This window comes from Vulpes lagopus, chromosome 7 (assembly GCF_018345385.1).
Source record: "Vulpes lagopus strain Blue_001 chromosome 7, ASM1834538v1, whole genome shotgun sequence".
Lineage (NCBI taxonomy): Eukaryota > Metazoa > Chordata > Mammalia > Carnivora > Canidae > Vulpes > Vulpes lagopus.
In genome coordinates, this window is record NC_054830.1 from 130,092,093 (window position 1) to 130,118,016 (window position 25,924).

A 25,924-nucleotide genomic window follows, 5' to 3' on the forward strand; every position below is an offset into this window, starting at 1 on the left:
AGCAGGCTCCTCACTAAACAGGGAGCTTGATGCAGGGCTTGATCCCAGGACCCTGGGATTATGTCCTGAGCCAAAGGTAGATGCTTAACTGAGCCACCCAGGCAGGTATACTCTATTTTAATGATGATAATGGTCATATCACTATTTCAAGTTAGAGAACTGGGCATCTAAAAAAGGGTAACTTCTAGTGGATGTAAATTATATCAAAAAACTTGACGTAAAGAAGTCTGTTTAAGAAAAGATTGTCAGCCTTAGAGGTGGGATGTGGGGGTGATGAAGGAGATGGAGTCAAGGAGGATGCCAGGGCTCCTGTCTTGATTTTTGGGGTGGGGACCTCTGGCCTTGGCTGCTCCCTCTCCTGCTGAGAAGAAGGCCTTATTGTACCTGCATCACGACTGCCCACCTGCCTTCTGTCACCTCCCCCTTTCCTGTCACCTTTGGCTCTGCAGCCCTGACCATGTGCCCTCTGAGATAAAGGCCATTGGCTCCTATATGGGCCAGGCCGCAGCTGCAGACACCAGACACTGCCCACCTGGCAGACATTGCCCACTTCCCTGCCCTGGGGTGGCAGGGGGGCGGCGTGGAGCACAGGAGGGAAGGAAGAAGAACTCAGGCTCCATGCCATGACCTGGGAGTGCCAGGTGCACTGGAGGCTGGTCCAGGGATCACAGTGCTGACAGGTTTCCAAGGCTCCAGTCTCATCATCCACTCATCTGGACTTGCCTTAACTGGGTTCCTGTTAGGCTTTTCACTTAGTTGTGCTGTTCTAGACAAAAGGTTTGCTTCCTGGAGCCTCAGCTCCATGGGGAATGGGCCTGGGTGGTGACCCCCACCTGATGGGAATGCTTCAAGAGCTCAAGGAGAGAAGTGCCAAGGTCAGGGCATAGCCAGTGCACAAGGGGACAGTGAGTGTCCTTGTGCTGGCCTCCTCTGCTCCCTCCTCACATTGCCCGTTCTCCTCCTGCTCCCGCATTCCCTCCCCATCTCCTCCCCAACCCTGACCAGGACTTCATATGCCAGGGAATGGAAGTCAAGACTGTTCCAATAGTGTGTTAGAGAAAGCCAATCTGCGCTTAATCCAGTGGGGACAATTGTTGGGATGTTTCTGCGTCTTAACACCTGGGAGAGCATGGGTGGATTTGGCCATAGGACCACCACCTAGAGAGCCTGGCCAGAGCCTTGGAAGCTATGGGCAAACTTTTTCATCACACCCTGTTTTCCTCTGGGTCAGCTTCCCTCTCCTGGTGTCACCTTCTGCTCTCCCACCACCCAAGTGGGGGCAGGCCCTCTGTCCCAAATCAAATTTGAAGATCTCCAGAAGACGACTCTGATGGGCTCCTGGGGCATGGGCTCCCACCCCTGGGCGGGCCATAAGTCCCATACTTATGGGAAAACATGGCAGGAGAAAAGAGCAGGAACAGTCGGGAGAGGCAGAAGGCTGGGGTCTTATTCTCTGATAAGAAAAAGGGCATGGGTGCTGTATAAATGAATACAGTGGCACTCAGCCCTCCTTTTCCAGGCATTTGGAAGCACCAGCAACTGGACCCTTGCTTTCAGGCAAGGGATTGGGAAATTCTTCTCTGGAAGTCAGACCAGCCCTAAAACCTAAACAAAGACCTCACCCCCTAGATATTTCCAGACCCCTTAAAACCTAAAGCACCCCCGACCCCCTGTGGCAAACTCCCCCAGATTGCCCAGCAGTGAATCTCGACATCAACGGGCCCCATGGTGTACTCAAAACATCCTCCCCACCTTGAATCTGACTGGACAGCCCAAGGCCATGTGGAAAAAAATAACAAAACAAAACAAAACAAAAAAACAGAAACAAAAACAAAACATCACAAAACTAAGACAGCATATATATATATATATATATATATATATATATATATATATATAAACAGAAACTAGTGAAAAAGAAAGGAAATTCTAAAAGGAAAAATATCTTGCCAGCTTCAGAGAGCATGACAAAGTCTTGCATCCTTGAAGCCATTAAAAAGATATTTAGTGCACTGCTATGTCCTTGCTCTCAGCTGAGATGGTATACAAGCAGTGACACCCCAGCAGCAAAAGCACACCCAGAGCCTAGGAATTGTTTTCTACTGTTACTCTCCAGCAAAAGAAACCAGTGATCCCAAATCAGCAATGATTGATTCTAGGGCTGGGGCAGGGAGCCTGAAGCATCCTGTGGTGCAAGAAAATAAGGAACTGCTTGCAAAATACACACACATAGGGGGTAGTCAAAGGGACACAGCCAACTGAAAGAGCTTCCAATGGTGGGAGACAATATGAGCAAAAAAAGAAATAACAGTATTGGGTTATAACTTAGTAAAAACAAAATCCATGAGTCCATACTAATAGAAATAAATGATTTAATAAATGAAAAAACAAGGAAGAACAGACAAGTCTGTATTGAATCCCAAAAAATTTATGTAGATAATCTCAAGAAGGTGAAGCATAACTCCCCACTTTTTCAATGGAGGTGGGCATAGTGACTTCCTTCCAAAAAGTTCAGTATAGAAAAGGAGAAAAATTAGAGTACCGGACAAGCACTACCTCAGGCAGTGACCAAGCTAACATAACAGTGACAAGACATGTTGATAGCATGTACCCTCTGCATATGAAGTAATGAGAATGGCGTTATACTTCTGGGGGTCTTCTTCCCCAAAACATATAACCCCAGTCTAACCATGTGAAAAACATCAGACAAACCCAATTGGAGAACATTCTAGAAAGGCCACCAGTGGCCTTCAAAAATGTCAAGATCATTAAAAACAAAGGAAGTCTGAGAAATGGTCACAGCCAAGAGGAGCCTAAGGAAAAATGTAATGTGATGTCAGGAAAAAGCAGAAAAAGGACATTAGATAAAACTAAGGAAATGTGAATAAAGTATGGGCTTAAAAATATGTGTTATTAAATATATATGAATTTATATCTTCAGAATTTTAAAAAAAAAGAGCCCTTGGAAATGAAATCGTATTGGCAGAGATGAAAACCCTTAGTAGTAAACAGGTTGAGGGAATAAGTCAAATCTCCCATTAGTAGAGCAAAAATGTAAGAAGCACAATAAAAATGATAGGAAAAGAGAGGCCAGTCCAGAAACTTCAACCTCTGAAATAAGATGCCAGAAAAACAAAGAGATCCACAAAAAAAGTAATTCAAGAAAATTCCCTGGAATTGACAGGCAGAAGGTATCAGACTGAAATCAACACTAAAAGAGAAGAGACCCAAGACACCTCAGGGTGGCATTCCAGAAAACCGGGGGAGAAGAAGGAAATGAAAAGGTCACCTACATCAGAGTGACCTTGAAGCCCTCCATTGCAAAACTGTGAACAAGCTAATGGATTATTACCTTTACAGTTCTAAAGAAAAAAAAATTTTTTTTGTGACCTAGAATTCCTATGTAGCTAAACCCTCAGTCCCACGTGAGGTGTAGAGTCATATATTTCCCAGCATCTCAAAAATTTAACTCCCAGGCTCCATTGCTCAAGAAAGATATACTCCACCAAAATGTAAAAGGAAACTCAGAAGGAAGATGGGAGATACGGGAAGCAGGATGACCAGGGGATCCCTTGGAGGATGACAGAGGGATCCCTGAGGGCAGCTCTGCACCAGATGTGGAGGGAGCTGAGCCGCCCTACAGCAGCGTGACCCCAAAGAGATGGGCATCACTAAGACCCTCCCATTTCTATCAGGCCATCTTCTTAAACCAAAGACAGAACACGCAGGGCAGCTTGGCCCAGATTCTCATCAGGATTTGGCCTGTCCTGACCATGTGCTCCTGAGGTCTCTCCCCTCATGCTCTGCTGAGTGATGGGTGTCACTCACTGAAGTTCTCGGCTTTTCCCTGAAAGTGGGAGGCATGGCAGCCCGTTCCCTCTGACTGTATTTCTGCTGCACGTCCAGTGCCTGGTCCACACCTTAGTTTTGCTAAGCAGCCAACTGTGAAGAGATGCATGTTTCCCAAGACTACTTGTGACCTTGCTCGCAACTTCCCCAGAAGGGGCCTTGTCAACTCCCAGAGAGGGGGAAATTGGACCATGATCTTGTGTATGTTTGCCCCCATTTTCAAGACTAGGTGGTGTATTGCTGGGGGATAGAACCCAGGTAGAACTATAATGAAAAGCAAAGAAATGATTAGCACAAAAGTCAGGAGGGCAATCACCTCTTGGGTGTAAGATGAAATGCACCTCTCTGGTTCTTGTCCAGATAAAAATGTTCTGGCTACTTTGTAAAGCCTTCTGACCTCAGAAGTTGTAATGACCACGGTCTGGTTTAGAAGACAGAAACCAATGCTGGTGTTTCCAGCAAGATTTAGGCCTGGATAATCTGTGGGAAGATCTGGAGGATGTGGCTCAGAGAATGCCACCATGGCTCCAGGGTTCCTGCCAGCTCTTCAGAAGTGGGATTCTGGAGGAGCCGCAGGAAACCTCTGCTGGTGATTGCCATTGCCCAGAGCACGGGGTGGTGGGGGAGTTGCAGGGAGCTAGTCATAGTGTGTGTTTTGGGGCTAGCAGCCATAGCAGGCCCTCCTTTCTGCTGAAGCCATGCTTCTCTCTGCTTCTACCAGAGGAGGAATAAGTAACATAATTTCTCAATAACATGATTTCTAAACTACCTTCCAGACCTTCCATGATGCTTCTCCCTGGTGGAATTTAACTTGGAAATGTAATTCCCAGGTTGCAAACCTCTATGACACAGGGGATAGCATAGAAGAGGGAAGAATAGTTACTGAGTAGCCTGCAGGTAATCCTGAACAGAGGTCTGATGGGATACTAGAGCTACTCACACCAATGAGTAGTCATGAAGAAACCGTTCAAGCCATCTGGGATGGCCACTTTCATTGGGAGCCTAAATTCTGACCCCTCAAGCTTTCAGAACCCTGTCCCTGGCTTCTTATCTTCCTGCACGATTGTATTAATAAAATTGGTCAGTTATTGACCATTTATTGACCATCATAGTTAATAAATGGACTCATGGAAAGAAAAAGTACAGATCTGAGAGTTTCACCCCTGCATGCTGCCTTTGGGTTCTGGGCAATCCTCCTAAACAGACAGCACCATGTGGTCCAACCCCTTCCAATAGCTGTTCAGTGGATTCAACCAAGCGTCCCAAATAGCTTACATTTTGTTCGGTCCCGCAAAATAAATACTCATTTTCATGCTAGAAAGCATGCAGGTCACAGGTGTGGGGACGGTGACACTGGCTACCAAGAAACAGGACTCACCTACCAGCTACTGTGGATTTCCTGTCCTGAGGAGCCCTCAAGATCCAAGTACACAACAAGCAGGAGATTAACAAAAATCCAAACGCATAAGCCAAAAAAGAATTGTACTGTCTTTATTGTCTTAAAATTGCATAGTATTTTGATTGTGCACGCTTTTAAATAGAGGGCAGGATAGCCCACTTGAAACTACTCTCTTGCATGGGATATTTCAAGCTGTTTTACTATAGGTCGGAGCAGGGACCAAAATGCTGCCTGGGCTTAAAAAGAACCATGATCAGATTGAACAGAAGTTGAGAGTCTGGCGGGGGTCGGGGGGTGGGGGAATCTATAGGAGAAGAAATCATTGAAAGGCATTGAGATTTTGAAGGGATTTCTAGAAGGCATAGGGCAATGGTGGGAGGGCTTCCCTGACGTCAGGGACAGGATTCAGGGAGAGTCAAGAGAGGACAGGAAATATGGAGGATGGAGTCCAGAGGGGCAATGCCTTGTGTTCAAATCTGAGATGAGTGTCCCTGCCAGGAGGCTGGGCCACACAGTTTGGGAGATGCCTTGGCTACAGAAAGCCACATACTAGAAAAATAACTTAAAGGCTATACAATCATCATAAATATTTTGTCTTTAAAACTAACTAGTGTTGGTTAAAAAAGGTTCACAGTTACTCTGAAGAGAGCTGTGTCTCTATTGCACAGTAGTGGGAAAGTCTGTTCTGATCCCCATGTGTAAACAATGATTCCCTTCTCCTCTGGCAATTTCAGGACACAGAGAAACAGTATCTGCTGTAAGCAAAGCACTTGGGTACAAGGCACGTGGAAGCCATCAAGCTCTACTGGGATCTACTCGGAACACACAGAATGCCCGCTGTTCTTCCCACGTGGGCGTCCCTGAGGCAGGCCTTGAACCACATACTATACAGGTGGCAGGGGCCTCCTCAGCCTCTGGTTCTCTATTCCACAGTTACGGACTTGGCCAGATTTCTGGGGAAGTCGACCTGAAAAGATAGAAAGTAAGCGCTCAGGACTCCACAGATCTCAGCAAACATGCCATATCATACAGCCTCTTATCAGAGTTCTTGAAGACAAGGACATGGGCTTCCTGGTCACCTTCGACCATGAGTTCCCAGAGACCTACGTCTTGGAAGTGCTTCCTTACTCTAGAAACTGCACTCAACTATGCAATGTTTAGCTCATTCAATAAGCATTTAGTATGCACCTAACATGTGTCATTCTGTGTTAACACTTTTAAAAGGATATGATTCATGCTATTAAAACCAGCTGGCTCAGTCTGTCCTGTTAAATACCTGTTAAATATTCACTTTTCTTCGAAGGATACACACTAAATCCACAAGACTTGTTAGTTTGGGGTGGGGGTTGGGAAGAAGAGGTGATTAGGGATGGTTGACAGGGCAGACTTCAACTCTATCTGCAATGTCTTTTTGTGACAATAATGTGGGGTTTTTTTGTTGTTTTGTTGTTGTTGTTGTTGTTGTTGTTGTTGTTTTACAAAAAGAAACAAATATGACAAAATGTTGGCCCATGGCAGTTCTGGCTATGTACACCATGAGGTATTTGTTACATTATGTGTGTGTGGTTTTTTTTTTTTTTGTATGTTTATGTATCTTTAAAAGCTTCTCAAAATAAAATTGTAACAAAACTTCTATTTCTTTACACAGTGAATTATATGCTTTTATACACTTGCGAGTGAGATCATAAATTGGTTCTTTTCTGGAATATAAATTGACAATATGTTTAGGGAGTCTCAAAATGTTGAATCATTTGCCAGACTGAGGACAAATCTTAAATGCGGGAGGAAGATATATGTGCAAAGATGTTGACTGCAGTTGTGATTTGTGCAGATATTCCCCCCAAATTAGCAACAGTTTAAATAACAGAAGACTGGCTAAATCATTGTTATAATCCATGCTGCAAGATTGTGTTGGAGTATCAACATGAACCCGTTATTGTATAGGGAATATTGTCAATGTTGCTTACAATAAGTTCAAGATATAAGGAAATGCTTATAAATATATTTAAAAGGAAGATGTAAAATGCCATCCTTGGTAAAATCTCAAAAAATGTTTAAAAATTCACATATACACGGGGATCCCTGGGTGGCTTGGCGGTTTGGCGCCTGCCTTTGGCCCAGGGTGCAATCCTGGAGTCCCGGGATCAAGTCCCGCGTCAGGCTCCCGCATGGAGCCTGCTTCTCCTCTGCCTGTGTCTCTGCCTCTCTCTCTCTCTCTGTCTATCATGAATAAATAAAAAATAAAAAAATCTTTGGGGATCCCTAGGTGGCTCAGTGGTTTAGCGCCTGCCTTCAGCCCAGGGTGTAATCCTGGAGTCCCGGGATCGAGTCCCACATCGGGCTCCCTGCATGGAGCCTGCTTCTCCCTCTGCCTGTGTCTCTGTCTCTCTCTCTCTCTCTCACGACTAAATAAATAAATAAATAAATAAATAAATAAATAAATAAAATCTTTAAATAAATAAATAAATAAATAATAAAAAAATCTTTAAAAAAATTCACATGTACAAGGAAAAGACTGATTATTAAATGCACTAATTAACGTTGCTTCTCTGGGTGATGAGTTTATAGTCTAATGAAATGGTCTTCATAATCTTGCAGGTCCCACCTTGCTCTCAAGGGGTATAAGTTCATTTGAGAAGAGAGTTATTTTAAATGAAAAAATTTCTCCTATGAATATTTACACCAACTGAGCACTTAAGAACAAAATCAAGTTCTGGGGTTATGTTTTTCCCCTTCGGTGGGTTCGGCGCAGTTTTAGACATACATCATATCCTCGGAGAACAGCCAGGTGGAAGGACAGGAGCTGCAGTGGAATGACACTCAGGATGCCCTGGAGGCAGTCCACTGTGTGGGGCAGCTCAATCGTTTTATATGCGAACTTGGAACTCTCAGTGTCATCCCTGGAGCACAGTATAATCGGGCGACCCTAAAGCACAGAAATAGGATCAGGACATGCAGATTGTCTCTGAAAGAAGCAACCCCTCACACACAGCAGAGTTTCTGAGATAAACCTCATTGCAATGATAACAGTGATCTTTTGCTTTTGTTGCAATTATGGGAGGAGTTGATAGTTGAAGGACAAAGTGTTTGATGCTGTTTGGTGAGTCTCTCTCATTCTCCCCTGGTAGGATGATCGCCAGCCTATGGCATTCATTCAGCTCCCATTCGTTGAGTAGCCTCAATAAGCCTTCCCAACGGCAGGGCACACCCACTCCTTATTCTGAGGGGACTCATAACTGAGTGGTAGAAAATAAAAACAAACAAGCCAACCACTATATAATGATGAATTCCAGATAAGTGCCACAAAGGCAATAAAACATGGTTATATGACTGCAGGACACCAGTGAGGTCTGGGAAGCCCTCTCGAAAAAGGCGACATTTGGATAGAGACCTCAATGACCAGAGGCCAACTCGGAAACGGTATGGGAAGTACATGGAGGGCAGAGGGAACAGCCAGCGCTAAGGCGTAGATGCAGAAATCAGCTTGGCATGAGGGGAAGAAGAAGAAAGGGACCAGATAATGCAGGCCTGTGGTCACAACAGTTTTATGGGAAGCCACTGGAAGGTTTTAAGTAGGGAAGTAAAGTGATTTGTGCTTTATAGCTTCTCTCTGTCCACTGTGCTAAGCTCAAGGTCATTGTTGGATTTCACCTCTTGGTAACTTCATGAGCCCTGGTTAATTTCATGATGAATCTGTGGGTGCTCTGAGCACTCCTACCTCCAAGGCACTCCATGCTTGGGATCCAGAATAGCTCGAGCCAATGTGGGTCACAAGGTCTCCCTGAGGACCCAGTATGCACATGGCCACAGGCTAGCCAGCCATTTCTGAGTGTGTGTACCACTCATGAAAGGGCCTGGGAGAGAGTGTGTGGTCCAGCCTGCTCAGTGGCAGGACCACTCATTAACCAGCACTGGCAGACAGTGGGTAAGGTGGGTTTGTGTGGAAGGGGACAAGAAAGAAGGGGCCCCAGCCCAGCTGAGAGCTGTCACCTGGCGGGCTGTGATCTGCTGCAGGGCATTCTGGCACTTGGCAAAGCAAGGGTCCTTCATGATGACCATGATGATGGGCATCTGTTTGTCAATTAGTGCCAAGGGTCCGTGCTTCAGCTCCCCAGCCAGGATGCCTTCCGAGTGCATGTAGGTTATCTCCTTAATTTTCTGGGGAAACACAAGGTGGGGTCAGTGTGACATGGGGCAGAGGGTGGGCGGTGCTGGAGCAGATCAGCCGATGGGAGGAAGGGGAGCTGTGGAAGGGATGAATCCAGAAGCAGGGAGCTGAGGGCTGCAGGGCAGACGAATGCACCAAGTGGTCAACAGCACTGAAGGCATCTCACAAGGCTGGGGCCACAGGCCAGGGGCCAGAGCTGGCTGCTGTCCAGAGCATGCATGAGGCCCAGCATGCAGCACAGCCCCACCCTTGGATGGACAAGTCGGTGCTGATCTGGCTCTCCCCTTCTGCTCTGTGGCTGCCCCTATGGCCTCCCCACAGTTCTAATTTGTAATGATTGTCATTCCCCCCAATTCTAGACCATTAATAATTTCCAAAAGGTTCCTCCAACTTACTTATGAAGCAAAATCACACACATTGAGTTGTTCCCAGATTTTCTCTCCTATGTTTAGGGAGATCTGTTTCATTTCTATTCAGTTACCATCAAACCTATGTCACTGAACTGGTGAGTGTCAAATAAAACATTTTCTCAACTCCCCCAGAACTAATTTTGGTGGGGGGACACTGTCAGGAGTGTGGCTCCACCTGGGGTACCACAGACGCTAGAGTGCCAGCCCCTAAGAGACCACAGAGGGACCATTGACAGGTGCCAGTAATATTGTAAAAACTTCTTTCTTCCCCCAAAGACTAATTTGGAGAAACAGCTCAATATGCATCTTTCACAGCACACTGGTGCTCTGCAGCCCCCCCACCCCCGCACCAGGCAGCAGAGGCAGGGGGAGCTGCACATGTACTCCACCCAGGCATTGCTCCTATTGTGCCCGGCCCCCGGAAGCAGCATGTCCAGCCCTCCACTTCCTTTGGTAGGGGTCAAAACCTCTATAGGTTCTGACCATAGAAGCATGTGGAATTTTGAGCTCACTGAAGGCTGGGCAACTCTGGCTGGTGCCCTCCCACCACCACCACCACCACTTGTAAAACTCTCTGAATGTTTCTTTCAAATGGGGATGACCTGGAAAGAGCAAGGACTTATTCCCTAGGAAGAGGAGGGAAACCAAGCTGGACCAGGGATGATTGATGCCCTTGCTTGGGCACCGAGTGCTGCCTCACCTGTGACACTGTCTCCTGTCTGCTTTGGCTGGCATCCCCATCCATAAGTAGCAAGCAGATAATGAGTTAAGAGCTGGCACTAGATTCTGCCCCTGGACAGCCCTGTCCGTCCTAGGGCTGAAAGCCCTCGATTTCAGGACCTGCCCATGCTCCATCAGCTCTCTTATTCAAGTTTGGATCTTCACTGCCACAAAATAGCCAGTTACCAATTTAAAAAAAGGGCAGCCTGGCCTTCGAAGTCCATTCCTTGAGGATCTCCAGCTCCCCTTGTAAGTTTGATGGCTAACAGGGAAACTCTGCAGAGAGCCCACCCCACAATTCTGATCTGCCCAAATCCTCCAACGAGGGCTGCGTGTGGTTGTGGAAAAACCCGAGGCCATATGGACCTGAATTTGAATCTCAGAATAATCACTGCCTCTTGAGCAAGATGCACTTTTTGGAGTCTTGGTTTCCCTCTAGGTAAAATGTGGACAATAACTGTCAGCCTCTCAGAAGATGCTCATTGGAGTATGACTGGGCCAGCGCAGATGGAACCTGGCACAAGATGACACCTCAGGAGCTCACCTGAGGGTGCCCTTCTCTTTTCTTCTCAGGAGACAGGGGCCCCCACCTTGGTGTCCCCAAGGCTAGACCAGCTGGTTTTGATCTGGTGCTTGATGCTGCTACACAGCCCTCCCTTTCCCTAGTCCAGTGCCCTGCCCTCCTTCCCACTATGTCTCAGCGCGTCTCCCATGCCTGCCCTCCTGCAGGGGCTGGTGGAAGGCGGTGGGGGGCGCGTGGCGTGCAGAGGAGGCTCACCAGGGCGCCTTCCAGGCATGTGGCATAGTTATAGCCCCGTCCCATAACCAGGAGCGACCTCTGTGTGTAGAGCTCCCGGGCCAGGTCATGAATCTTCTCATCCAGCGACAGCACTTCCTTGATCAGCCCTAGGTCATGAATACAGCAGAGGGGTGCCAATCACACAGACTTTATAGCAAGATTCACAAAGAAAAATCATGGTGGTAAGACAAAGTTTTGAAACTCGCATCACTTAATACCCTTGGCTTCCTTGCATTACTTTAAAAGGATTTTAAATGTAGATTATAGGAAATAAGTTATTAATAGCCAGGATTTTGTTTATGTTCATGCTTTCTTGAGCATGTAAGGCAAGCAGGAAGTGTTATTTCTAGCCCCGTTTTACACGTAAAGCATGAGGCACAGAGAGGCTAAATCACCAGCTGGCTAGCCACAGAGCTGACACTCCAAATCAATGCCCCACCAATCCAGCCCATATGTTAACTCTGGAAACAATGTCAGTGTATGTTGGACCAGCGCTTCCCAAATTTTTTGCTCTTAACACTTCTTTGCACTCTTAAAAATTATTGTGAATTCGGGGCACCTGGCTGGCTTAGTCAGTTAAGCCTCTGCCCTCAGCACAGATCATGATCTCAGGGTCCTAGGATCGATTCCTGAGTTGGACTCTCTGCTCTGTGGGGAGTCTGCTTCTCCATCTCCCTCTACTCTTCCCCCCACTCATGTGCTGTCTCTATCTTTCTCAGAGAAATAAATAAAACCTTTAAAAAAATTATTGTGAATCCTTAAGACACTTCATTTCTGTTGGTTCTATCAATATCAGATTAGAAACAGAAAATTATAAGTGTTTTTATTCATTCATTTAAAAGTCGCAGTAAACTTATCATACATTTTTAAAGATTAGTGAGAATAATGGTATTGTTTTACATTTTTGTAAATCTCTTTAATGTCTGACTTTGTAATAAAGACATTTAGATTCTCACATCTGTTTCCTCATTCAGCCTGTTGTAATATGTTCTTTCGGTTGAAGTATAGGAAGAAAATCCAGCCTCCTACAGATTCATAGTTAGAGAAGGGAGGAACATTTATTTTTTTTTAAGATTTTATTTATTTAATCATAAGATAGATCTCTATTTAATCATAAGATAGATCTCTATCACAGATAGAGAGAGAGAGAGAGAGAGAGAGAGAGAGAGGCAGAGACACAGGCAGAGGGAGAAGCAGGCTCCATGCAGGAAGCCCGATATGGGACTCAATCCCGGGACTCCAGGATCACACCCTGGGCTGAAGGCAGGCACCAAACCGCTGAGCCACCCAGGGATCCCCGGGAGGAACATTTAAATAACTTTTTCAACTATTTGTGAATGTTCTTCCCTGATATTATATCCAACTCAAGAAATGGTAATTTCAGGGACACCTGGGTTGCTCAGTGGTTGAGTGTACGCCTTTGGCTCAGGTCGTGATCCTGGGGTGCAGGGATCCAGTCCCACACTGGGCTTCTTGCAGAGAGCCTGCTTCTCCCTCTGCCTGCATCTCTGCCTCTCTTTCTGTGCCTCTCACGAATAAGTAAATAAAGATCTTTTTTTAAAAAAAGAAATGGTAATTTCCTTTTTATAAAATTGATCAATTTATTTAAGTAATCTCTGCACCCAACATGGGCTTGAACTCACAACCCCGAGCTCAAGAGTCACATGCTCTATTGACTGAGCCGGCCAGGTGCCCCAAGAAACAGTAATTTCTTAAAAGAGCAGTTGCAAATGTAGAATCTGAAATCATATCAATAAACTTTTCCTACCTTGTTACATTAAAATTTATTGGTCTATCCTACAGTTATTTATTTATTTATTTTTTATCCTACAGTTATTTAAACGGACGTTCTACATGTGTATAATTTTGTAACATCATGTGTTAGCCATTTGCGAAACACAGGTTGCCTGAGTTATGTAAATCTTCAAAAAATGGACACATTTCATCATAAAAATATTTTTTAGAAATCACATCTGTTAAAATTACTATGGCCTCATCAGAGATATTCATAATGGGTGGGAAGTGGTCTGGGCTTTGCATGATTAGATGGTGGACTTCCCTCACTGCCTTCTCTGGGGTTTGCCCCTGGGCCCCAGGGGGGACCTAGTCCTTCCCTGTCTCTGGGAGAGGTTGCCCTATAGCCTTGTGACCATGGTACCCTGGCATTTTCTCCAAGTCAGCCCAGGGGTGAGGTCTGCTTCCTTTCAGGTTCTTAGAGCTGCACAAAGAAAACACAGTAGGTGTCTGTGCTTCCCTGGAGTGCAAGTGTCCTAAAGAAAGGAGCTGTTGCTTATCTGGGCACTCGCAGGATGTCACATGGGCAGGGTACTACCGCTGGGCCCTGATCAATGTGTGGAGAATGACTGAAACCATGGTCCCCTCAAAGAGCTTGTGATTTAGTGTCATAGACATTGCATCTCACTGACTACTACAGATGGGACCCAGCAAAACAGGGGAGTTTGGTGAAAATAAATCTGGGACAGGAAAGGGCTCAGGGCCATTTGCTCTTTCCCAGATGTTTGCTGAGTACCTACTGTATGCCTGCCCTGCCCATACATCAGGCAGCCAGTAGTGATTCTGATAGATAGGATTGTCTGCTCACTGGGCTGACATGTTAGTTGGGGGACAAGCCAGTACACAGGAGAACAGGTAATTTCAGATCATGGCATGTGCTATGAAGAAAAGAAATGGGCTAATATTTTGTAGCTGGGATGGGGGACTAGTTTGGATGGCCAGGAAGGGTCCCAGGAGGTGACACCTGAACTCAGATTCGAATGATGAGAAGCCATCAGCTGTGTGGAGAGCTGGAGGTAGAGGGTTTCTGTAGAAGACAGGACCAGTGCAAAGGTCCTGTGGTGGAAAGAGCTTGGTATTGCTGAGGATCAGAAGGTCAGTGAGACAGCCCAAAGAGGGAAGGGAGGGAGTAGGATGAAGTCAGAGGTGGCAGGGGCCCAGTGTGCAGGGTCCTAAGGGCTGGTGAGGAGTGTGGACTTTAATCACGGCCTGGGGGGAGCTTCTTGAGGCATTTCATGGTGACTAGGAAGTTCTGAGGGGGAGGAAGTGATTAACAGCATTGTTTACAGGAGACAGTCATACAGAAACTTCAGTTCTGGAACATACCAGGTAAAGATCGTAAACCTCGGATGATCTCTTGCCTTCTATTTTGCAGTGAAATTCGATCCTCAGACATCATCAAACCAAACATCACCAGGGAGATGAACTGGCTGGTGTAAGCCTGTGGATAAAATGGTGACTCTGGCAGAGCAGGGGCGAATGGGAGCCTGTGGGCCACGTGGGAGGAGGCACAGCACCAAGCACCCCCATACACAACCCCCTGCCTCCCCCCCTCCTGCTGCAGTGTGCTCTTGGGGGCACAGGTGGGAGGTGCTACCTTGGTGCTGGCCACGCCAATCTCCGGCCCAGCATTGATGTGGACACCGCAGTCAGTTTCTCGGGAGATGGAGCTGCCTACCGTGTTGGTGACGCCCACGGTCAGGGCCCGGCGGTCCTTACAGTAGCGCAATGCCAGGAGGGTGTCCGCGGTCTCACCTGCCACAGGGGTCCCCCGTTTCAGCCACATGCTCACAGGAGTGTGGCTGTGCCATCTCAAGCCCCCCCCAGCCCCCAACTCACGAAGTCTTGCTGTCACTCATGCAGCAATCGGGGCCCAGACACAGTTGGCATGTTCTCAGAAAGGAAGATCCACAATCGGCAATGCTTCTGGTTATTTCTTGGATTTGAGATTTGGCTATTTATGTGGCAGGCATGTTCCATCCCTGCTTCGCTGAACTCTCACGGCAGACCCCCACCCCTGGGGCCATTGGCTCGCTCTCCCTTGGAGGACGAGGTCTTCGGAGGTGGAGGGAAGTCGTGCCTTGCTCTCTTGGGGCCACGCAGCTGGGACTGACAGCTGGTGCATACCTAGGTGAGCCTGGCTCCCAGCGTCCTTTCTAGGACTTTATGCTGCCTTATTTGGAATGTGCTGAGATTTAACGTTTAAAAAGCAAGAATGCCCCTGAATACCATTTCTCAAATAGATCTTGTTTTAAAGAAGAACACTTTTTGCAGTCTGCCAGTGCAAACTCAAAATTATTTTTATGATAAAGCTACTGAAATAGGTTCGCAGATAAGCCAGCACAAGAACCCTGTATTTGTAAGTCCCGAAACCTGAAGCTAAATTAAATATGATCCAATCAGAAAATTAAACCCGTCCATGTCCACATGGCCACTGCTCTTCTGCAGTGTAGGCTGGTGCTAGTCTGGTCCAGTCTTCATCTCCTTTTTCTCTTCCCATGTGTGTCTCGGGCACTGGGGTGTCTGTCACACAGCCCTTGCTCGGTGCCAACGGGGCTTAGGGCTCAGAGGCAGGGAGCAGGATGGCTCTATCTTCATCAACCCCCCTCCCAGTGTTTGTTTGTTTGTTTAACTTAAGGGCTGGAAAAAATGAAACTAAATTCTTTTTGTGTAGATACCCAGAAGCTGCCACTGCATTATTTTTACATTAAATCTGCCTCTTTGCTTTGGTTGACAGCTCCCACCCAATTCATGAAACATTCTGAGGCTCTGACAGGATCGCAAACCCAAAGGCAACACTGGCATCTGAAGTCATATGGCAGCACATGGCTCCAGGGAGTTAGCCAGATGGTGGGTGTGTCCATATTGTTTTTTCTTAGTTTGTTATTGAAAATGGAAATGGTCTTAAAGGGACACCTGGGGGGCTCAGCGGTTGAGTGTCTGCCTTCAGCCCGGGGCATGATCCCACGGTCTTGGGATCCAGTTCCGCATGGGGCTCCCTGTTTGGAGTCTGCTTGTGTCTCTGCCTCTCTCTGTGTCTTTCATGAATAAATAAATAAAATATTAAAAAAAAAAGAAATGGTCTTAAAAATTCAAATTGGAAACAGGATTCAAAGTCCCAGTGGATATTAGTGTATTGCTGTTAATGTTTTCATTGTGATAATGACATCAGGGTTATGGTTTTTTTTCTTTTACTATGTAGAGATACACTCGGAAGTATTTATGAAGCAACATGATGCCTGGGATTGAATTCAGGATAACCCAGTGGAGGGGACAGGTTAATGCGGATCTGGATGACACAAGCCCTGCCTGGCTGATCATTGCTGAGGATAAGCAATTCCTTAAATGAATCTCTACTTTTACAGAGACTTGGAATTTTTCATAATTAAAATGTTTTTAAAATCCTTCTAAAGGTCATAGAGAGTCCAGGCATATAGCCATGAATTACCTCCCTGACTCTCTGCCCAGCCCAACTAGAGCAAACGCCCAAGCTTAGTGTTTACTGAAGGTGTGGTGGGCCCTACACCTGAGCAATGTCTCTCCTGAGCAATGTCTCTCTATGTGTCCCCCTGCTGGGCAGCATGGGCACTGCAAAGCAGGCACATAGTTCTTAAAGTGACTCTCAATCAGCAGAATTTTGAAGAACTTTCTCCTCTCTAAATAAACCCAGCACACATAAATAAGCACTTTGGTGAGTGGTCCCTTAGGTCACCCCCCCATAAAACAGGATAGTAACTGATGGCTCTGGGGATTAAGTGACCCTATGCACGAGAGAGTTTGGCACATGGTCAGTGTGCAGAGACTTTCACTGGATAAAGGAGGGAGGAAGACGCAAGGCATATTACCAAGAGGTATATTACCCTGAGATGAACTAACACAAACCTGTCTTCTTTACCTGACTGGCTTATGAAGAAGCAAACGTCATCTCTGAAAACAGGGGTGTTCCTGTCCAGAAAATCACTAGCAAGTTCAACCATCACGGGGAGCTCAGTCAGTTCCTCCAAAACTTGCCTCGTCTAAAGCCAACAAGAATGAGGACCAGAGTTAGTCACAGATGCTACAGAGACACAGGCACCCCGGGTCCAGGTGGTAAGGGAATTGCAGGCATGCACCAGCCACGCACCAGCCACCACGCGGGAGAAAGGCTTTGGCGCCAGCTCTCATGCTGGCTCACGGGCACCAGATTCAGGAGGTCAGACACATGATAGCATTTAAGACACATCTTGTTCTTGGCTACCGCTCCCTCCCCAACATGAACAAGGGCCCAGCGCCTTGCACTTACAGCCACAGCGGCATGGTAGCTGGTTCCACAGCCAATCACGATGAGCCGTCGGCAGCGTCGAATCTCCTTCAAGTGGTCCTTCAAGCCGCCCAGGAGCACTGCGGGACACACACAGGGCATCAGTGCTGACCCCACATGGGTAGGTGCATCAGCCCAGGGCACAGACCAGCGATTACCTGTGTTGGTCTCAAAATTCACCCGACCTCTCATAGTATTGAATACGGATTCTGGCTGTTCGAAGATCTCCTTCTGCATAAACGCACTGAAGTTGCCTGGTCAAATAAACATCAACAAAAGGAGTAAATTTTAATTTAGTTACATTACCAGCGCTTCACTTCCAACCAGGGTGAAAAGTCGTGAAAGCAGTTAGTTGCAGTGACACACGTGGAGGGCGCTGCAGATTTCCAAGGGCCTCCCGGGAACAGTCCTGCTTGATGCTCACGGGGATAAGTGAGAGGGAAGCAGGTCAGGTAAGATCACTATTTCCACTTTACATATAGGACCCTGCAGCTTGAAGGAGTGAGGGAGGGAAGCGATAAATATCTGGCTGCTCCTATTGGGCCATACTCCTGGGCCAGAGGAAAGGAAAATGCTTTACTTCTAAAAACCAAGCTACTTAGAGGGGTACAAATGGAGCAAGCCCAGAGAAATATGGAATTTTCTTCTGAAGAAATACCCTCCTAGCATCTGTATTTAAAGAAAAACCTTTTCGGGGGCACCTGGGTCGCTCAGTGGTTGAGTATCTGCCTTCGGCTCAGCTCACAATCCCAGGGTCCTGGGATTGAGTTCCACATCAGGCTCCCTGCTCAGTGGGGAGCCTGCTTCTCCCTCTGCCTCTGCCCCTCCCCCTGCTTTTGTATTCTCTCTCTTTCATAAATGGGTAAAATCTTAAAAAAGAAAAAAACCCTTTTCTGCCACACATGCATTTCTAAGGCTCTGATCTGAATGGAGCCAGCTGATGTCAGAGAGATGATCTGGCTGCAGTGGGGTTATGGCCCTGACAGGTGTCGTGCCTGAAGCTGTGGAGGTGTCACAGACAAGGTGGGAATGTTTTCTGGGATACACAACACGTGTGACACCGAACACTACAGTGTTCCCTGTCTGCCACCTTCAGCAGAGACAAGGGAGGAGGGTCAGAGAAGAGCTCTCTGAGGGGGGTGATGTTTTGGGGTAGGTGATCAAAAGGAGCTAGTCAAGGGCAATGATCCCAGGTGAGAAGCGCCTGGCCTGCCTAAGTCACAGTGAGATGGCCAGAGAGGTAGGTGGGGCGTAGTGGGGAAAGGGTAGAGTGAGGTGGGGCCAGGCTGGACGTGGGGTATTGTGGGCTATGGCAGGAAGTATGGATTTTATGCTAAGAACAGTGGGAAGCCATCAGAGGGCTTTAAGCAGCAGCATAAGAGGGTCTGATTCACATTCCTAAATGTTTACCCAGGCTGCCCTGTGGAGAAGGGGTTATAGGCAGACTCTCCCTGAAATAAGAAGTGGGCCACAGACCCCTGTTATTGCAGGCCTCTGACCCCAAGGAGCAATGATGTCTGGGTATAGGAATGTGTCCCAGAGAGCGAGTAAAGGGAAGCAGTGGATGAACTGGTCAGATCAAGCTGGGAGACCGGTGCCTGGCTCTAGTCAGGAGCTCCCCTTCCCCTGGGCTGTGCAAGCCACAGACCCCCCTCCCCTCAGTCCTGCCCCAATGGCCATGGCAGGCAGGAGGGTTGTAGTACCCATTCAGGGTAGGCCAGAGAGTCTCCGGAGCACCCCCATAGAGCACCTGCACCCCCTGCCCAACTGCTGTCCATGGACCCTCAGAGGACACCTGCCTTTCATGATTTGCTGCAGTTCCATCTGCAAGGTCTGGATGGCTCGAGATGGATCATCACTAGCTGAACGCTTGACCCGATGAATGGAGAGCTTCCCATCAGCTACTGCAGCAATGTCATCATCCTCGAGGAAGATAACCCGGTTGGTGTGTTCTATGATAGCGCTGGAGCAAGGAAAATACAGGTGTCACAGATGTGGCTTGTGCTTGACTGTTACAAGACGGCGGTCACTGCCTCCCAAGTGTGGGTCCATATGAGTAGCATTGGATGGCATTTTAGGAGGGACAGGAACAGTGCACGATAAACATCAATTCACACCTTCTTCCCTCCCCCCAGAATTATTGTGAAGCCAGACCCAGGCATCATCTCACCTCAGCTGTAAACATTTAACTTCTATCTCTGAAAGAGAAGGATTGTTTTTTTCACCTACAATACCATGATCACACCTAAAATTAGTCAGTTATTCCTCCAGCTCATTGAATATACAGTTTGTTCAAATGTCCCTAGTAATCTCATAGGTGTCCTTTTATGATTACTTTTTTCCAGTCAAGATCCAGACAGTGTCACCTCCTTTGGACAATGCTTGGGAGCCAACACAGTATTCTGAACCAGGATGGGAAAGAATGAAACACTTATCCTGCCTTTTAAAATGATTTGCCTTTCTGAATACACACAGCATTTATGAAGGCATGTTTCTCTTTATAGAAGGAATATAGCTAATAAAGAAGGAATGATGGTATCAGAACTCCCAATTATTAACAGTTCTAAGCAAGGGCCATCAATGACTGCTGAAACCAAGAGGTGAAGAGCAGAGAGCAGCTTTATCATGGAGGGGTGAGGCTGTCTGACATTTAAACCCTTCAATCCATCTTTACAGCCCAAAAAGACAGACAATGATATATTATCTATCTATCTATCTATCTATCTATCTATCTATCTATCTATCATCTATCTATCTATCTATCATCTATCTATCTATCTATCTATCTATCTATCTATCTATCATCTATCTATCTATCTGCCTCTGAATGGAAGGACATACCATCACCCATGAAGCAGTCTTGCCAAAAAAAACAAACCCAAGGGAGATCAAGTTTCTAGACACCTGTGAATGCCAGGGCACAGAAAATATGATGGGCAGGGGAACATGTTAAATGACACCATGGGGGATTCACTCAGCAAAACTGTGACAGTAGGAAAGTCATCAGGACAAATGACTCAGTTTCAAAACACAGGCACACACGTGAGCACACACACATGCACACACACACACACACACTCATACCTTATAAGGTAAAAAGGATACTTTAATAGTAAAGTACAAAATATGTCCACCAATGAAATGTAAGGTCACTGTGCTTATTTTTTTTCACTGTGCTTATTTTTAGAATAACTTTCTCTGCATGGAAAGTAGTGATGATTTTTGTCTCACAAAATGGCAACACAAGGTTTCTTTTAAAAATAAATTGATTTAGGAAGCCTGGGTGGCTCAATTGGTTAAGCATCAGCCTTCGGCTCAGGTCATGATCCTGGGGTCCTGGGATGGAGTCCTATTTTGGGCTCCCTATTCAGTGGAGAGTCTGCTTCTCTGTCTCCTCTACTTCTGCTCCTCCCCCTGCTATGCTCTCTCTTTCTCTGTCAAATAAATAAATTAAATCTTTAAAAAAAATAAATGGAGTTAGAAAAGTTGACAAGTGAAAAAAAAAGGTAATCAAAAGCACAAGTGGTTAAAAAAAAAATCCCATGAAGATGGTGCTTATAGGACCATGGGAGAAAAAAAACCCTCATTGTACCAAGTGCCACACCCACATGTGCCCTGTGCAGAAATATGAACATTTATAACCTCTAATGCAAAGTTAAAGAGGAAAATGATCATATTCTGTGGCCCTGAGAGAGGTGTCTCCAGACAGATACTCAGGAAGACAGGCAAAGAAGGATGGAAAGCCACTGCACTGGAGAAAAAAACTTTACACAGTATAAACTCATTGTGTAAAAAGTAGAAAACACAGAATAATAAGAGGGAGAAAATGGCCTGATTCCATCTCCAAGAGGTAAGCACTACTTATATTGTACTCCCTTCAAATTATAAAACCAGTGCACTTACATTTATATGTGCATGTACATCTGTATGTTTAATTACAATTATTTTTATTTATGAAATGGTTGGTAGTATAAACCATCATTAAGACTATTGGCTCAGGAGCTAGAAAGATCCAACATGGAATCCTCGTTTCTGTCGCTTACTGGCATGACGCCCTTGGGCAACACATATGTGATCCCTTTGAGCTCCGATATCAAATTCCTCATCTGTAAAACGAGATGATCCCTGTGCCTTCAGCAGAGGTTTGTTGTGTTTATTAAATGAGATCATCCCAACGAAGCCCTCAGCACAGGCTCCTACTGTCCCGAGGGCTCCATGGTGTGCCTTCATATCTGGAAGGGTCACCTGTGTCATTCTCACATTGCAATATGTTTTGGCTTACTGGTCTACACACCACACATTATAGAATCACCTTTTCAAGTTCTCAAAACCTAAACAAGCAAAATAATCTTGAGGATTTTAATTATAGCATCAAATTTACAGGTTAAAGAGCCAGTATCTTAAAATAATAATTTATAATTGTTAAAATAATTTTAAGCTGGGTGCCTGGGTGGCTCACTGGGTTAAGCGTCTGCCTTTGGCTCAGGTCACGATCCCAGGATCCTAGGATGGAGTACAGAGTTGGGCTCCCTGATCAGCGGGGAGTCTGCTTTGCCCTCTGCCCTCTGCCCTCTGCCCCTCCCTCTGCTTGTGCTCACTCTTTCTCTTTCTCAAATAATAAAATCTCTTTTAAAAATAAAATAATTTTAAACTAATAAATTTTTAAAAATAATACTAAGCCCTTTTGCCAAGGAATGTGGACTCTCTCCCTTTATTCAAATCCGTTTCTGTCTTTCACAGTGAACTTTTGTAGCCTTCTCCAAACAGATTCTGGACTATTTTGGTTCAAATTCATTTTAAGGGATTAAAATAGTTTTTCCAGGTCTGGCAAATAGATTCCTTTTTGTTCTTGTTCAAGAAAGGTTTGCTGAGAGTCTCCTGTGCCAGCCCTGTGAGGAGGCACAGAGGAAACGGGATGCGTGTGATCCCACTGTCCCATTCAGCAGATAGCTTACTGCTGGGAGGTCAAATTTCCACATCTTCATTCTCTGACCAGCCTCTAGGATTGGTTCCAAAAGGCTTTCAGTTGGATTTTAAAATCATATGATCCTATTGCCTACACATAGTTATTTCATCTCTTTGTAGGCATTCATGCCTTTTTTCTTTTTTAAAAAACACTTAGGATATTTCATTGAATATAAGGTAATACTGGTTTTAGGGATTGCAATTATTTCATACACTTCTAAGACACAGACATTGCAGCAAATTACCATTGTAAGATGCCACTGACAGATGCTAAAATCTGTAAGATAATTGTGTGTCTTAGAATCACCGAGATTGTATTAGCTTGTCATTGGAATGGTCCTCTAAGGAACGCAGTTTGGGAAACACTGCCCTTTCCTATGAGCACTGAGTACAATTTTGGCTATGGGCTGCACCAGGTTTTACAGCCAAGGGCTCTAGGTTGCTATGACTCCATGCATTCCAGGAGATCTTGTCTGGTGTCCTCTGCACTTGCTTTCTGCTGTGGGAAGACCCTACTAGAGGCTGGCAGGAAGGGGGCATGAGAAGTGTTTGCACGGAGAAGATAGTGGTGGTGTTTATGGTGCTTTTCTACTTCAACTACCAGGAAAGTGTGTCGGACTTTTCTGAACATGTGTGTATGTGTGTGTATAATTTTTTTAATATTTTATTTATTTATTCATGAGAGACACAGACACAGAGAAAGAGAGAGAGAGAGAGAGAGAGAGAGGCAGAGACATAGGCAGAGGGAGAAGCAGGCTCCATGCAGGGAGCCTGACATGGGACTTGATCCCGGGTCTCCAGGATCACACCCTGGGCTGAAGTCGGTGCTAAACTGCTGAGCCACCCAGGCTGCCCTGTGTTTAAATTTTTGGTACTAAAATGAGTATGAAGCGGACTTCCTCCAATTTCAGGATCACGGTTTTGTCTGTATGAGAACAAGGACTTTGAAATCAATTGCACCAAACCCCTACATCTTGGCACCGTCTTTTATGAGTGGTTAGACTGAGGCAAGGCAGTTGGGGTACAAGAAAGACCATGGGGCTGGGGACATTTACCCCACCTAAAGGGAGCAGCCTTCGAGCAGCCCCAGACAGGCTGGGCCAGAGGGAGCACAGCCCAGTGTGCTCAGACCTGCTGAGTTTCCAGACAAGCTAGAAATCCAGACTTTTACAGGAAATCTCCCAGTTTTAAAATGTTGGTGAATAATTCAGTTATTCTGTGCAGGCTCCAAACACTGTGTATGTCAGGCAACCTGGTTTCTGGTCATAAGGTGCTCACTACAGAAGGATTCTCAGAGAAGGGTCATAGAGAATCGAATCTGCCATCATCCCTGCTCCTTGCAGTGAGAAAACAGCCAAAACGAGGGGATAAATTAGAAACACTGGTGTTTAGCCAGTCTTTTTTTGATTACATAATCCTAGAAAATTAAAGAAACAATGGGATCCCTGGGTGGCTCAGCGGTTTAGTGCCTGCCTTCAGCCCAGGGCATGATCCTGGAGTCCCAGGATCCAGTCCCACATCAGGCTCCCCACAGGGAACCTGCTTCTCCCTCTGCCTGTGTCTCTGCCTCTCTCTGTTTCTCATGAATAAATAAATAAAATCTTAAAAAAAAATAAAGAAACAAGGTTCAGCTACCTTGCATCAGAAGCAAAGAAGAATTCCACTGCTTTATCGCCGACGGCATGAAGGCAGGTCGAGCTGTCCAGCCTCTTCATCCTTGTTTTACAGATATTCTTCACATTCTCAAAATTGCCTAGCAAGTGAAGGAAAGAATCTCCAGTCCCATTAAACTATTTTGTTTGAATAACACGAAGCAAAGCTCCAGCTTCCCCTTTGAATATGTGTGGGAGAAATTTGCAATTTTTAGCTTTGGCTGCATCAGCCAAATTGTGCAAATGATCCCCAAATAGCACAGTACCACTGCAAGAGCATTTAAATGGCTGCAAACAAAACAAAACCAAATCACTACTCATCCAAGAGCGGGGACGCCTTTATATAACGGAGCTGCATGCCTTTCCCTGGACTTGTGAGTTTTTTTTTTTAAATATCCATAATACAAAGCTTTTACAAAAAATGAAGCAAAGTCTCAGTTATTCGAAAACCGTTCCAACCTGGAGCCATGTGCAGGCTGGCCCCAGTAGAGTGAGGACATCCTGTCTCCGAAGGGGGCTAGCTGCACCAGAGCCCCGTTCAGGTCCTTCTCGAAAAACTTACGTGTCCTATACAAGATAGGAATCTGTTCTGTGGAGAGTTTGTATTTGCTCCGCACTCCAATGAGCAGGGGGCTGCCTCTTCTGTAGAGACAAGAAAGAGTCCGGTTACTCATTGCCTTGCCACCCTGGGCAGGGCTGGATGGCCTCCAGGCTCTCAGGATGGGCACCCGCATCCAACCCTCCCCCCAGGGGAAGGGGTCCTATTGAGATGCCACAGATAGAGTCCTTGGCCACAGGAAGATGCTCCCAGAGCTTGAAGCAGGGACCAACAGGCTAGCGGGAGAATTTCAGTTTGTTTTCATGGTGCCACCCATTTGCCCAGTGAATCCCCAGAGTTAAATCACAGAGGCTGAGACTTTCAGTAGTCCATGGCAGCATACTGGAACATTTGGCGTCCCCAGCTGGCCTCCATTTGCTGCCATCTCCAAAGGAGGAGTCCTTGAGACTCTGCCCAAAGATTCTCTCCCTGCCTCCATGCCTTTTGCCTAACTCAGTTGTTCTCTAGCTTTGGGGGCATTAAAATGACTGGCTCTGGGTCTGCTCAACCTGGTGAGCCACTTAACATGCTTTCAAGGGTGGTTTTGTCTGCCTGGGTGACTGCAGTGACCTGTCTGCATGAGGTGGACCCCATTGCAAAGCGGACAGTGATTTTCACAAGGCAAAGCCTTGGGGAGTTCCTGCAGCTGACCTAAGTGAGCACCTGCAACTAGAGTTTTTATTCCCAGCCCCCTCTCTGGCTTCTCCAAGTGAGGGGACAAAGTCTATGGCCTTGAAGAAGGTGCTCTGAGCACCTGGAATATTTTGGACAACTTTTTTTTTTTTTTTATGATAGTCACAGAGAGAGAGAGAGAGAGAAAGAGAGAGAGAGAGACAAAGACAGGCAGAGGGAGAAGCAGAAGCAGGCTCCATGCACCAGGAGCCTGATGTGGGATTGGATCCCGGGTCTCCAGGATCGCGCCCTGGGCCAAAGGCAGGCGCCAAACCACTGCGCCACCCAGGGATCCCTGCACAACTTTTATTGTATCTAAAGCAAAGAGGTGGGCGCGTCTGACTCTTGGTTTCAGTTCAGGTCATGATCTCAGAGTCATGAGATCAAGCCCCGAGTTGGGCTCTGTGCTCAGAGTGGAGTCTGCTTGAAATTCTCTCTCCCTCTCTCTAAAATAAATAAAGAAATCTAAAGCAAAGAGGAGATGTGGTTCTGAGTCCAGTGGGGATCCAGCTTAAACAGCCTTTTTAATACTGACAATGAGAAGATACTGTGGTTATCTAACTTTCTTGACAAACGTCCCCCCCAAATTTTATTGTAG

At 46.2% G+C, this 25,924-nt stretch overlaps 1 protein-coding gene across 1 annotated transcript in view; it reads right to left on the bottom strand.

Moving 5' to 3' along the window:
• Positions 1–5,325: 5,325 nt before the first annotated feature.
• GFPT2 (glutamine-fructose-6-phosphate transaminase 2) overlaps positions 5,326–25,924 on the bottom strand; it is a 42,677-nt gene continuing 22,078 nt past the window's right edge. Inside the window, exons 8-19 of the mRNA XM_041764055.1 lie at positions 24,619–24,698; positions 24,040–24,157; positions 19,239–19,402; positions 17,598–17,693; positions 17,422–17,519; positions 17,035–17,155; positions 14,737–14,894; positions 14,466–14,580; positions 11,325–11,452; positions 9,239–9,406; positions 8,013–8,174; positions 5,326–6,215 (exon numbers count right to left, since the gene is read on the bottom strand). Coding sequence (XP_041619989.1) covers positions 6,171–6,215; positions 8,013–8,174; positions 9,239–9,406; positions 11,325–11,452; positions 14,466–14,580; positions 14,737–14,894; positions 17,035–17,155; positions 17,422–17,519; positions 17,598–17,693; positions 19,239–19,402; positions 24,040–24,157; positions 24,619–24,698 — 1,453 coding nt within the window. The 3' untranslated portion in view covers positions 5,326–6,170. The remainder of the gene's footprint in view (positions 6,216–8,012; positions 8,175–9,238; positions 9,407–11,324; positions 11,453–14,465; positions 14,581–14,736; positions 14,895–17,034; positions 17,156–17,421; positions 17,520–17,597; positions 17,694–19,238; positions 19,403–24,039; positions 24,158–24,618; positions 24,699–25,924) is intronic.